Source organism: Scylla paramamosain, chromosome 43 (genome assembly GCF_035594125.1).
Source record: "Scylla paramamosain isolate STU-SP2022 chromosome 43, ASM3559412v1, whole genome shotgun sequence".
NCBI classification, from domain to species: domain Eukaryota; kingdom Metazoa; phylum Arthropoda; class Malacostraca; order Decapoda; family Portunidae; genus Scylla; species Scylla paramamosain.
This window is the reverse complement of record NC_087193.1, coordinates 6480116-6493991: the sequence shown is the minus strand read 5'-3', so window position 1 is coordinate 6493991 and position 13876 is coordinate 6480116. Positions and strand designations below refer to the sequence as shown.

Here is a 13876-nt window from a genome sequence, read left to right as displayed (position 1 = left end):
TTTACATGGATGATGCAGAATCCTTATAAACTACCATTACATTCGTGGAACCCACTTAGAAACCCGAGTAACTTCTACTATAGCTTGTTTAACATAACAGAGATAAGACGCCAAAAGTCAGAGGCTACGACTTATCTCTAAAGTAAATCATTTGAAAATATACTGACAAAGACTCGTATAAGGCTCAAATATTGTGGCTTCCATGACAAACTTTTCCTAAAGATGAATCAGCTGGAGGGGATGAGCATGGTTTGTTTTTTCCTTCTATCTTTTTCCCAGTTTATCGGACACTTAGTCAACAGTGTAACGCGAATGATGGACGCAATATCAATGTTGGATCGTATTCTTAAACTTTCCATAATCAACTTTTAATAATCTCTAGTGGAAGTTTACTGTTTTTCAAGAGTGTCTTTATGATTGTCGTGATAGTTTGGCAAGGATACTGCATCATATCACTGGGGTAAAAACAACCGACTAATCATGAATCTTTCTGGCCTTTGAAACCAGTTCCTATGGGAGGGCGAAGCGATCTCAGAACGCGTTGACTCAAGTAACAGCTGGACAAATAATGCGGAAAACTTCAGGTCTGTCACCTAGCTGAGCACAAAACAAATTAGAACGATCTTGTATTAGTATTTTCTCCCTAGCATTGCAAGGAAACGTGACAAGCTATGAGGGCAACAACAAACAGATAAATGCGTCCATAAAAAAAAAGTAACAAACAAATAACACGAAATTTGGCTCCGTCACCTCTCTGAACAACGAAAACAAGTTAGAACGACCTAGTTTTTTGTATTTTCCCTGCAGCATTGTAAGTAAACGTGACAAGCTATCAGGACAACAAGCAGATCAACTCGTCCGTAAACATCCCGGGGTGTCCGCCTTGCGTACTCCATGTACCCCGCCGAGGTACTTGAAGCACTGCACTCACCAGAGGGGAGGCCGATGGGTAGTATCTGAGGGTGACGTCCTTGAGGGAATCATGGGTTCACACAAGTACTACACGTCACCAAGGGCACCGCACTCACACCCGCTCTCCTCAATTGCAGAAACGTTTTGCTCTCTCACCACGACTATTTTCAAAGGCTAAATAAATAAATAAATAAAATACAATAAAATAATATATATATATATATATATATATATATATATATATATATATATATATATATATATATATATATATATATATATCAGCCAGGTTCTCAAGTGTTTCTCCTCTTCGTAATGTAGAGATCTTGTTAATCTATCACGATGAAAATAATAAAAATAATAATAATAATGATAAGAATAATAAACGCCTTTAAAAATCCGTGTCACTTCTACTACAGTGTTTAGTGTAGTGGAGGTGCGGCGCGGAAGTGCGACAAAATATGATGCTTCGGAACACTTCTCTCATAAGGACTTACACCTGTTCTTGCTTTTTTTTTTTTTTCACTGGTGACGGAAAATTAGTTACACAGTCACTATAAACATGAAATCACCACAAAAAAAAAAAAAAAAAAAAACTTATTACAACCTGTTAAAAGTCATCGAGATAAGACACCGGAGTTGTGTGCGGGCTCAGCTCCTGTCCGCCTCATTTCCCGCCTAGAAACGTTTCAGAAAAGAAAAAAAAAAGTACTACATAACACACAAAAATGAGCTTTGCGTTGTAACAAAATTAACAAACGTTTGTGAATTATTGAGAGAGAGAGAGAGAGAGAGAGAGAGAGAGAGAGAGAGAGAGAGAGAGAGAGAGAGAGAGAGAGAGAGAGAGAGAGAGAGAGAGATTCATTTTAACATTGGGAGAGAGAGAGAGTTATGAACATGGCAAGGTATTAGAAGTTGAGAGAGAGAGAGAGAGAGAGAGAGAGAGAGAGAGAGAGAGAGAGAGAAAATGTTATGAACATGGCAAGGTATAAGTTGAGAGAGAGAGAGAGAGAGAGAGAGAGAGAGAGAGAGAGAGAGAGAGAGAGAGAGAGAGAGAGAGAGACCCATCCCTTAAGTAACTGTTTTCCTACTTTCGTGGGAGTTCTAGGTAAGTGGCCTTCATCTAGAGTTACATACGAATAACCATTTCTCAACTAAAAGCACAGTGCAATACAGTACATACCAAACACCATCTGGAAGGACAAGACTCTAGAGCACTCGTAGTTTATACAGTTTACTCTTAGCATCAGTTACAGATGAAGTGATGTGTGGTGGACAACTAATATTGTTGAACTAGCAGACGTAAACTGAGGAAGCTAAGGTATGTATATGCAAGTCACTAAAAAAAAAAGGAGGGGGAAACAGTGGGGAATAAATAAATAGTCTACAACAGCTTAGGTAGCCTTGAAGTGAAGCTTGCTAAGGTTCTCATGGTTACTGGGACATTAGGTTGACCTGTTGACGCAGACAACTGTGTTTCAGATTACCTTGATGGATTAACCCCTCCACTGCTCTGTCTTCTCCAACTCAATGAAATGTTTTGGTACAAGTTTTAATTATGATTCTGAGAAACACCACTGAGTATTCAAGGATTTCAAAATTTTCATTGCCTATAGTCTTATTTTTTGCTTAGTTGAACTGGCTTAGGTTACTGAAATGACACAAAGCCACACTGTCATCATTTAGCAGTCTAAGGGTTAAGCTCCACCTCTTCCACTTAATAATTACAAAATCAAATATATTTCTTGGGTAATCACTGGTTGCTATCAAGAGGAGCTGTATCTTTAAACACTTTGCTCTCTTATGAAGGCTTATTTTCAAAAGCCACAGAGAGGATTGGTTAGGTTCTCATGGGTGTTTCTCCCACTGATAATACAGTATATGTTAAACTATCACAAGAATCATAAAAAACACCCTTGAAATTTTAAACAATTTCCACCAGAACCTCTTGAAATTAGTCAAGATAGATGACAGTGTTTGAGAGTGCAGCCCCAAGATAATGAGAGGAGAACAGGTCACAATATGACACTAGTCAGTAATCTGCACAGGAATGAGATGCAGCTTCTCCATCAAGTCAATCTGAACAGGCTACAGCATTCTTCCTACTGGTTCACAATGGTTCTGCCTGTGTCTGGTCATGAGGAATACAAGTGAGGAGGCTACCCTGTCATAAGACTCTGCAAAGATGAGGACATAACATAACAAAAATCAAATACATACCTTAAATAAAACATTAAAGGTAAGAAAATGAGTTACATAATGCATACGCACTGGAAAACTGTCACATATTTCTAATTACCTTCTATATGTACATTTTTCTATTAACTAAATATAAGGTACAGTTATGAGTTTGACAAACATCATGGATGATGTAAAAATATATGACTGCAAAACTGCACTGGCTGTTATTGAACGAAAATATTGAATATTCACATGCACATAACTGATATCACACTTTTTCTGTTGTTCAGTATGTAATATCATTTATAAAAACACCCTTCACCTGAATCACAAGTGTTCCAGTGATATTCTTCGCCTTACACGTGGCATGCGGACACACACTGCCCGGCTATGCCCTCTGTCCAGGCCTTTTACCTCTCCTTCAACAGCCAGTTCACAATGAAATGCACAAAGCTTATGGGAAGAGGTTCCCACCTGGGAGACCAGCTGCAGCACACCAAGGTACTACTACTGTGACAATGGCAATACACCTCAAACTCTTGTTTTGCTGCTATACATTTATTCTTCTGGCAACATGTTGTCTATCCCTGATGCCCCAGGCCCCATCTGGGGGCCGGCCACATCTGTCAACAACACACTACAGTTGTGCCTCACTGATTCATTGCACGGCATCTTTCCTTCTTCATGACTCATAGGTTCTTAACACTGGCTTGTCACTCACTGAGCACAAAACAAAGCCAAAAAGAAAGAAACTGAAATTTCCTGCAATACACCCAAAAATGTAACCAAAGTAGCCTCTCGAGAATCAGGCCAGTTTAACCTTGGAACATTTTCTATGAAGTTCTGAGACAATAAACACCTTCTGGTGTGCTACTAGCTGTGGGAATATTATTCAGACATGCATAAATTGCACCTCTAAATATAGAAAATGACTTGCAATAATTGCACATTTATGAATCAATCCAGTTTCATATGGAGATGAAAAATACTGCAAAAATTATGCATAATATTATTGTCTAACTCAAAAATGTCAAGTGGCATTCGAGTAAATGTTATGTTATATTTGAAATGCAGCAAGCCAAGCTTGTCTGGCGTGGCGGCAGCAGGCTGGCGAGGTGGCGGGTCAGCGATCAGTGTCACCCTCACCTCACGCACCAGCCACTCATTGGTCTATGCGTCAAAAATATATTTACAGGAAATTTTTTGCATACTATCTAATTTTGTTTTTATAACTGAAAGATTGTCAGAATCCAAGATAATAAACTGCAACATACTGATACACTGTAAAGAAAATGCTAATTGGCTTTCCATAAAAGGAAGAGAACTGCATAGCTCATCATGGAAAACCAGAGCAGTTTAAATAGTAAATAAGATATATAATAAACAAATAGCCAATGTTTGTTATTTGAAAGACTTTGATATACAGTGGGCCACAATGTTCTCATCTGTGTTGGACACAGTCTTCTATACTACCTGTCAAAATAATAGTCTTATTAATCTTCAAAAGACCTTATATCAGTTACATCCTTCCTGAGGTTCCCTTAAAGGTCTGGTTAAAACAATCACCAAAATAACAAGTGAGAACCAAATCCTCCACCACAACGGTCCTCGCCAAAGGTGCACACACTTATGAAAACAACAATACAATATGGAAGGAACAAGCATACACAGATTCCAAATGGTGTCAATGGAGAAAGGGCTCTGGGTGAACAAGTGTTACTGAGTTGACGTGTGAGTGGCAGTGACAAAAGAAAACGTCAGAGAGAGCTTTGGTATGATGATAAGAGAGGAGAGTGATGATTATATTAGCAACCAAGGCCTAAGAGGACCATACATACAAAAATGGGAATATGAAAATACAGAATGATGAAAATGTATCTATACAGTGACAATGACCTCAACATATGATTCTGATTTAAAAGAGATTTGGCAAGTGAATACCTCAATGTTACATTAATCCTAGAAGAAAAAAAACCTTCCATTTATACAATAATATATAACAATATCTTTCATGGCCAAAATAATCCGCAACTAGTTCACTCCGGCTCACAGCGCAGGAAGAAGAACGGCAGCCCAACACAGCGTGGTCGCTCTCACTTGATTGGTCGGTAAAACAACACTATGTCCTGGGAGGTGTTGCCCCAGATGAAGTGCTGAACAGTCCGAAGGTCCATGTTTGGGTCCAGTACCTGCAGGGAGGCTTGCTCAGTGACTCCAGGTATGAGAAGAGACAGCTACAACTGTGACAACAACTAAAGCATATTCCATAAGCTGGAACATACAGTAACCTTACATACATGCATAGTTTTCTCAAGACCTGCTCCCTGAAATTCCTCACCTTATCATTGCAGAGGAGCTGGACCCGCTCCTCTGCTAGGGATGTTGTTTCTGCCTTGTCATCACCGCCACGGTCGTTGTTGTTGTTGGTGGTGGAGCCGGTGTCACTGCCTCCTCCTAGCACCTTCTCATACACATGCTCCTGCACCTTGCGAATCTGAATGAAGTCATTTGCACTCAGCCGGTCCCTGGGAAGAAAGATACAGCTGGTCAGGTTGTGCTACTACTATATGTAATGCTTCCAAAGGTATCAGGGTAAACTACTAACATAGGTGAGGAGCTTGTAAAGGTAAACCAAAGATTACTGCTGACCTCTTCCAATTCATGACTACACCTGAAGCATTAGTGAGGGAATTCAACAATGTACTGCTTGATACTTTAGAGTTCTGTGACAAAATGAAGGAGGGAAAGGAGAACAAACTTAGGCAGCTGGCTCACTTCTTCTCACGCTTGATCCCAGAGGAGGCGTGTGGCAGAAGGAAGAAGTACACCTTATTCTTGGGCTTTGGGGAAGTCTTCTCTACCACAATGTCGAGCACCCATGGCGGCACCATCTCGTTGAGCAGCACCCCCTCCGTGTCACCCCCGGCATCCCCACACAGCAGGCGGTACAGTGTGCGGCCCTGAATCTCACTGCCATAGGAGGGAACCAGTCAGGGAAGGTAATGAAAGGAAGCACAACATAAGAGGCATCCCAAATTATCATTACTTAAAGTTGAAGAGCAAAGTTAGAGAAAAAAACAGCTTCTCCTTGATGGTAGGATTTATCTGACACATACACACACCTGATGATGACGGGCGTGTGTTGAGGAATGGAGAAGTAGTCATTGCCGGATTTTGGACTGAAGCCGTTCTGGTTGGCCACAGGCCCAGCCTCAGCCCCCTCGCCCCCATCATTGTCGTCATACATGTAGGTGCGGGGCCAGTGTTCAAACAGCGCCTTGAGAAGCAACTCTCCGTAGTTCACTGCAGAAAAATGTTTCAACCTTAAGACAAGTCCTTATAGAGTAAAAGTACTCCTGTACATCAGGTTCTCTTTTTTTTTCCAGTAAACAAGAGGGTATCAAAGAGCAACTATGCAAACTGAATGACTCATGTCTAATATCTGCAATCTCACTCATGCAGAGCAGGATGAATATTCTCAAATAAATTTCGGAATTTGGCAATGGCGATTAAAATGTTTATCTTCAAACTTTTACTGCATATTTTCTGAAAGAGAGTACTGAGTGCAGACAGCTATGAAATATAATTTTCCTTTGCATCACACCTTTTCATCTTTAATGCAAAATCTTTAATATTTTTGTGACAATCAAAAACAATGACTGATCCAGATTAACAGAAAATATCTGGTGTACTGTACACTCACACTTGACATCCAGGCCATCTTGAGTGGGGAAGTCTGCCTCCTTCGCTGACACCCAGGCTGATAGACAGTCCACCTCATCCCTCTTCTCTGCCAGGTGGATGGTCAGCATCTGTTGGCAGATGTCATCATAGGACACTCACATAAATGCGAGAGTTCGTACAGGGAAACACAGGCATGCACACAAACACACACACATTATAAGGCAAATAATTACAGTAAAGAATAAACCAATAAAACATTTAAGCTACATTATATGAGGAATTTCACTACAGTTCTTAACTTATTATTTCACCTGTCACAGAATAAATCTAGCAAACACACATCACAAAGTTCTACTCACCCCAGTCTTGAGGTCCACAGTGAACCAGCTTGGCACAAAGATGGCTTTGTTTCTCTTCTGCTTCTCTGACTCAAAATCCACCTTCCCCAACTCCTCCACTTTAGTGGCCTGTGGTGGAGGACAAGCATCACTCAAAATGTCTGCTTCCTCTTACACAATGGTGTGTAATACTAAAGCAAGGAGAAGCCCTTTGGCTGTTAACACAAACACACTCACATGCACATCTTTTCTTTCATGTAAAGATGCAGGTCTAGTATGCATACTACTGATTTTATTTCAACCTTACAATAAGAAAATAATAAGAACTTCAGCATTCTGAGTGATTTCAGATATGAACAAGATGTAAACCTTATGTTTACAGCCAGAATAATGCATGTCTTAATATCTTGGTTATCCTGACCATGTAAAAATGTCACCTTGGCTGTGTCCCTGAGGAAGCTACATTTTACCAACAACCAGGAGTGATTTGACCTGCTGCGATTACCTTGAGTATGTCCCAGAGTGCCACGTTTTCCTCAGTGTCTCGAGTGAGGACGTGACGCTTGTCATTGAGGACGGCATAAGTTTTGATGGCTGGGCCACCCTTGATGGTCCAGTCTGGCTGTGTCATCACCGGTCGCAGCTCCCTCACCTCCTCGTTGTCACAGTAGTCCTCCACGTGAGACAGTCTGTTGTTGAGTGGCTGAGAGTGGGGAGGAGAGCAGCTTGTGACTGGCTGTGCACATCACCATCACCTGTTACCTGTCCTCCCGTGCTACACTGCACTTAACAGTAAATTATTGAGGAAGCAACTCACAAATAACAGTACATGGATAATATAGGAGAACAAAGATTTAGTAAAGCACCTTCTCTATAATATTTTAAAAGGATAAGTAATGCATAGAGGTGCATGCACAAAATTTTACTTTCCTTTGATTCTTCTACCTTATTATCGCTTATCATTTATCTTATTCATTCTAATGAGGTGACACAGCATGGACCCACCCAACATTTGATTGCAGAGTTGGTGGTGGCTACATAGAGAGCTGAGTTGTCTGGGGTGAGCAGCATCTTGAGTACAGGTGCTGATTCCTGGCAAAGCAGCACACCCTTGTCTGGCGCACGGGTCTCACATTTGTAGATAAGCTTGTCTCGCCCTCCAGAGTATATGGTTGTGAAGTTCTCATTTACCTGGTGAAGGGACACACACTGTAATATACTGTGAAGAGGAGGAGGAGGAAGTGAAATTTTATTCTACAGTTTTGGTACCCTACTTGTGAAATGCCATAACAAGACATGCTAGATTTAAGGCATGCCATTCAACAAGTGGACTACAGCCATTTGTTACTGCAATAATGTAATGTTTAATGTTTTATCCTGCTGTGATCAATAACATATCTATCCATGGCTAAGCATTAATGGCAGCAGAATGTGGTGTGGGCCTCACAGACACCACTGTGAGAACACTTCCAGCCCACACCAGCATCATCACTATGATATCAGGCACCACATGTGCAGTTATGCATTACCTGAAGGGCCCAGACTCCCTCTTCATGCAGCATGATGGTTTTGGTGCAGCACTGCTGGCCCAGTGACCAGAGCTTGATGGTTCCATCAGAACTACCTGAGATCACTTGAGTTCCATCACGGTTGACAATTAAAGCCTTGACATTGTCTGTGTGGCCTGGGGGTGGATAAGAACAAATAAATAAACAAACAATAATAATAGTATACCCTGCTGGTGACTGGGGAGCTAATGATGTACCACCAATCCTGTGAACACCACTGAGAATAAAGAAAACCTAGTGCATGCCAACCTTTCAGTTTCATGATTTTATTGCCAGTGCGAGGGTCCCAGATTCTCAACTGCTTCTCGGTGCTGCCGCTCACGATGACAGTGCCGGGCGGGTTCATGGCCAGGCTGTAGATGGAGTCCTTGTTGCCGTTGAGGGATGAGGCTGCAACAACAAACACCAGTGGGTATCTCTTCAGTCACACACACACACCATTCACACCATGCACTGCTACCAAGAAACATGCACCATGGGAATATTTTTTACCAGTCTCATGAAATGCTGACAAGTAATGTAAAAAAATATTCTAATTGAGTTAATGTTAGTTTATCTTGTGAACTCTCCTTATCAAGACAAAATATGCCTGTGGTGGTAGTGATGATGGTATGATGATAATGATGAAAACAATGATGGCACAAGCACTCACTGGTGACGGTGTTGTTGCTGGCGGTGAGTGCTGTGAGGGTCTGCACGTCCCACAGGAAGATGGCCTTGTCAAGCCCAGCAGAGGCCACTTGCTCCCTGTCCCGAGCGTAGGCCAGCGCCCTCACATAGTCCTTGTGGGTCCTCAGTGTTGACATGCAGAATCCCTAAATGGGAGTGAGGTTAGATGCAGTAAAGATGACAGGGGTTATTTTTCAGTGTTTATGAAATTTTTTTTCATGCCAATATGCCAACATGATTGCAACTGCATATCTAGATACAATAATCTTCAATCTGTAAAACAATGTAATATGGCACTGGAGTAGAATTCTCAGAAGTTGTTTCTATAAAGTGTTTTGAGAAAAATTTGATTTTTACAAGTATAACTTTTCTAAAGAAATTCTTCCTTTTCCATATATAAAAGTTGATAGCAATCATTAAAAATTACTTTACCACTTTTCTCAATAGTCATCTGTAGCAATTCCCTCAATTCTTAAGAAAAAAAAAAAAAAAAAAAAAAAAAAAAAAAAAAAAAAAAAAAGCTTTAGACTAAAAGCAAGTGGTGGGGACATCTTCCAGGCTTGCCGCTGCGGCAGGCTACACACCTTGTGGGCATTCCATACTTTGACTGTTGTATCTGCACTGGCTGATATCACTGAAAAGAAGATGAAATTCAATATTCACTTTCTTGTTAAAAATTCTTACCACCTACAGACACCACAAACAAAATTAAAAGTGCATTATGTGAACAAGGGAGAATGGAGATGACTGAATGGCCTAGTAATATATAACACTCCGATTCTCAAAAACTCAATCTAAGAAACCACATCCCACAATAGACAGAACACCTTTGCAACAGACTAGCCATGACAGGAGAAATCATTGTCAAGAGAAGATTGACTCCTGCTTGGCTCCTGGCACCTGGCACTGCAGCGTCCCACCATGACTCACAGTTCTTGCCACCACAGCACAGCACGATGTCGTTGACCCAGTCCGTGTGGTGCTCCATGGACTGGATGTAAGGTTCCCGCTGGTTCTTGCAGTTCCATATTCGGATGATGGAGTCCCGGCCGGCAGAGTAGAGCCGCTGCAGGTGTGGATCATACTGCAGCGAGTTGACGGACGAGCGGTGAAACTTCTCCACCTCATCGCGGATCACAAAGGATATCTGCAGCAGGTTTGGGGCACAATGGGCTGGTCAGTGGACATATCCTCCACAGCTATCATAACACTCCTACATGTAAAATACTAATTGTCTTATTTTAAGGTGTTTCTGCATTGTTTTAATCTGAGTTGCTTCAATACTAGTGTCACAGCACAAGACATTACATATTTTGCCTCCAACTGTTCTACTATCAATGATGTACCCTATAAACATTTAAAATGTTGTCTAGATATAATTCTAAAGTAAGAGAAAATACAGTAGACATAAATTTTCATGACAACATGAAAGCTATTCTTACTAGAGACACCATGAATAAAGAATATCCTTGAGTTTTTTTGGGTAAATGTACAGTTATCCATAAAATAATTATGCCACATTCCACTGTAGCTTCTGATGATACTTCTAAGAGCAAGTTACATATTGTGAAGACTTAACCAAATAACATTCCAAATCCCTCACTTAAACATCCACAAACGTACCTGCACCTTCTTCCGAGTGGAATGTGTGCTGTTCTGTCTGTGGCTGGTGATCATTCTGGCTGACCTTCTTCATGAGGCTTGGCCTGAAATATTGATCATGCCTTGAGGAGACGCACACACTATTGTAATACCTGTATACCATGCCCTTCACTGAGAGAGAGAGAGAGAGAGAGAGAGAGAGAGAGAGAGAGAGAGAGAGAGAGAGAGAGAGAGAGAGAGAGAGAGAGAGAGAGAGAGAGAGAGAGAGAGAGAGAGAGAGAGAGAGAGAGAGAGAGAGAGAGAATCAAACTTTACAGGGTAGCAGTAAAATCTTGTTTCCAGTTTAATGGAGGATGCTGCAGGTTAGGGGGTTGGGCTCAAACGGCTTTGAAAATAGATTTCACTTATTGGCTGCCATGCCTGCAAGCAACTAGTCAGTGATGATCCGAGGTATTAAAAAGCCTCACAGAAAGCTGGAAACCAGTCTTCCGCCACATCAAGCTCTATACAAATTCTGTGTCACGCTATGAGTCGTGGCGTGCCCTCGCCTGTGCTGGCCTTGTGTGTGTTGAGGTGTCAGGTTGCAGAGACCTGTAGTGGTGTGAGTCTTGTGCCCACATCCAACCTTGTGCGTCTTGTCTGGACAGCCGAGTGACTGTGGTCTGTGAGTGTGTGGACGGTGTGTGTGCCATGCTCGTGACTTTACCTCTGGTGTGGGGAGTTGTACCTGTGGTGACCTGCGAGTCACAAGATAACTGTCCTGCTCTCTGTTCATGAAATGTACGTTCGTGCTGCACTTGTTAATTTTTGCATATCCTTGCTTCTTACTCCACCACTACGCCGAGGCCTTTGAGTTGCCTCCACCTGCATCTTGGTGCTGGGTGATGGGGTGAGTGCTGTCCTGACTACTACTGCCCCCATATGAGTTGTTACCTGCCTGGGTAAGTGTGTTGCTAGTGACTGGTGGGCTGTGGGCAGCAGTGTAGGTGGTGGGTGCACAGCAATACACTTAGTGCCTATACAACAAATATTTAGGGCCAAGTAGCTATCTTATATGTTTAAATTGAAGAGCTAGTGTGTTTATTTATACATTTTCCACCTTAAAACAGAGGAAAATGTCAAATATTCATGTAAATACTCTGTAATTCACTGTCCCAGGTGTGAAGGTGCAAGAATTTCTCAAAACCTCTGGCAGGGCAGCATGAACTTAGAAAAGGCTGCTGAACACTGGCCTAAGGCACAAAATAATGAGGGAAGGAATGGAGATGAGGTCTGAATGAATATTTGAGGCACTCATAATGATATCTTACCAAAAATTGCTACAAAAGAATGAAATGTAGTAAACTTGGATTAAAAAAAACTCCTCCAACACAATGTTTTAATTATTGAAGACATGAAATTAGTGAAGACTGAGAAGCTGGGGTGAATTTTGACTGAACACACTAAACATTCATACCTATAACAAACCAACCCAGAAATGATGCAATACAACAAACCACAACTCCACAAACACTCCCACACCGAATATTTAAGTAATGTATGGCAGGAAATAATGAAACCTGTGAGACGGAGCGGATATTTGGGTCAATATACGAAATATTTACATATACCTAAATCAAAACAAGCCGGAAATAACGAAACACAACAAACTACAACTCCATAAACACTCCCCCACAGAATATTTCGATGATGTAAGATAGAAAATAATGAAGGCTGGGGGACAGAGCTGATGTTTGGGTGAATCCAGTAAACACTCATACCAATATCAAAAAACGCCAGAAATAACGGAATACAACAAAACACAACCCGACAAACATCCACATAGAATATTTCAGTAATGTAAAGCAGAAAATAATGAAGGCTGGGAGACAGAGCGGATGCTAGGGTGAATATTAGAAGCACTCCACAGTTTACTCTACCTGCTTGTCACCTGCTGCCCTCGTGCTACTCCCTGCGAGCCACACACGCCCCTGGGGACGCCCTGCGGAGTGTCAGGACGAGTATTCCCCGCCGGGTGGCTGACAATGTTCTACTGAGCGTTTGTTTACCGAGTGCAGGGCGGCGACTCACCCCAAGACACCACAACTCACATAAATAACCTTAAATCAACTTCAATAAGCCACAATAAGACTCTATTTTGTTATCCATTTAATGTGATTTTATTTTTATGACGCTAGTAGGGGTGTGGCTTGGTTTTATGGACTGTTTTGTTACTCGATCGGTGATAACATTTTTTTTATACAGTAAAGCTAAATTGAGAAGATTACAGTAAATTTTATCGTTACCTTCTAATTACTTTTGATGCATGTATTGTAACTGCAATAACTGTAAGACAAGATACACTGCGTCTATTGGGACTCAGGAGAGGAAAGAACGAAAGACTTACTAAGATAACCCTGAAATCGTTTTCTTTGAATATACTCGTTGCCGTCAGGTAGCATTACCACTGCTGTCCTCTAAATTTTAACCCACACCACTACTTCCTTCTTATACCTTCCTCGACAAAACCCGAGGCCCGAGCCCGAGCCAACATAAGGTAGAGAGCAAAGACTGTCTCTCATCCTTGGTAACGAGCACCTCGACGAAATGAGGAAAGATGACCTGTTGTGGAAAATGGAAGTTGAACTTTTTGAAGAAGATAAGACTTGATAAGGATAGGTGAGGGAAACAAGTACTGAAGGAAAACATTATTAAGTAATTATGGAAGAGGGAAACTAATAGATGGAAAAGGGGGAAAACCCTGATGAAAACTGGCGTAAGATAGAACCCAGAGAGGTGAAGAAAAGGATAGAAGGTGGTTTAGCTAGATGGCAGGCAAGGATAGAAACAAAGTCTACACATAAATGTAAGAAGAAACCTGAGGCACTCCACTGGCACGTAGGAGACTGGGATTACAGTGGGGTAGCAAGCTGTTAGTGAAGG

The 13876-nt window shown here is 41.5% G+C and overlaps 1 protein-coding gene across 1 annotated transcript; it reads right to left on the bottom strand.

Moving 5' to 3' along the window:
* Positions 1-2133: 2133 nt before the first annotated feature.
* On the bottom strand, positions 2134-13042 carry LOC135093427 (WD repeat-containing protein 48-like). The gene is made up of 15 exons (XM_063992702.1): positions 12874-13042; positions 10976-11058; positions 10283-10499; positions 9937-9986; positions 9336-9498; positions 8933-9073; positions 8645-8799; positions 8121-8306; positions 7621-7818; positions 7137-7244; positions 6797-6905; positions 6216-6396; positions 5869-6063; positions 5432-5618; positions 2134-5282 (listed from the first exon to the last, which is right to left on the bottom strand). Exons 2-15 carry the CDS (start codon positions 11027-11029, stop codon positions 5187-5189), a joined length of 2040 nt encoding a protein of 679 aa, XP_063848772.1. The 5' UTR covers positions 11030-11058; positions 12874-13042; the 3' UTR covers positions 2134-5186.
* Between the last annotated feature and the right edge of the window lie 834 nt (positions 13043-13876).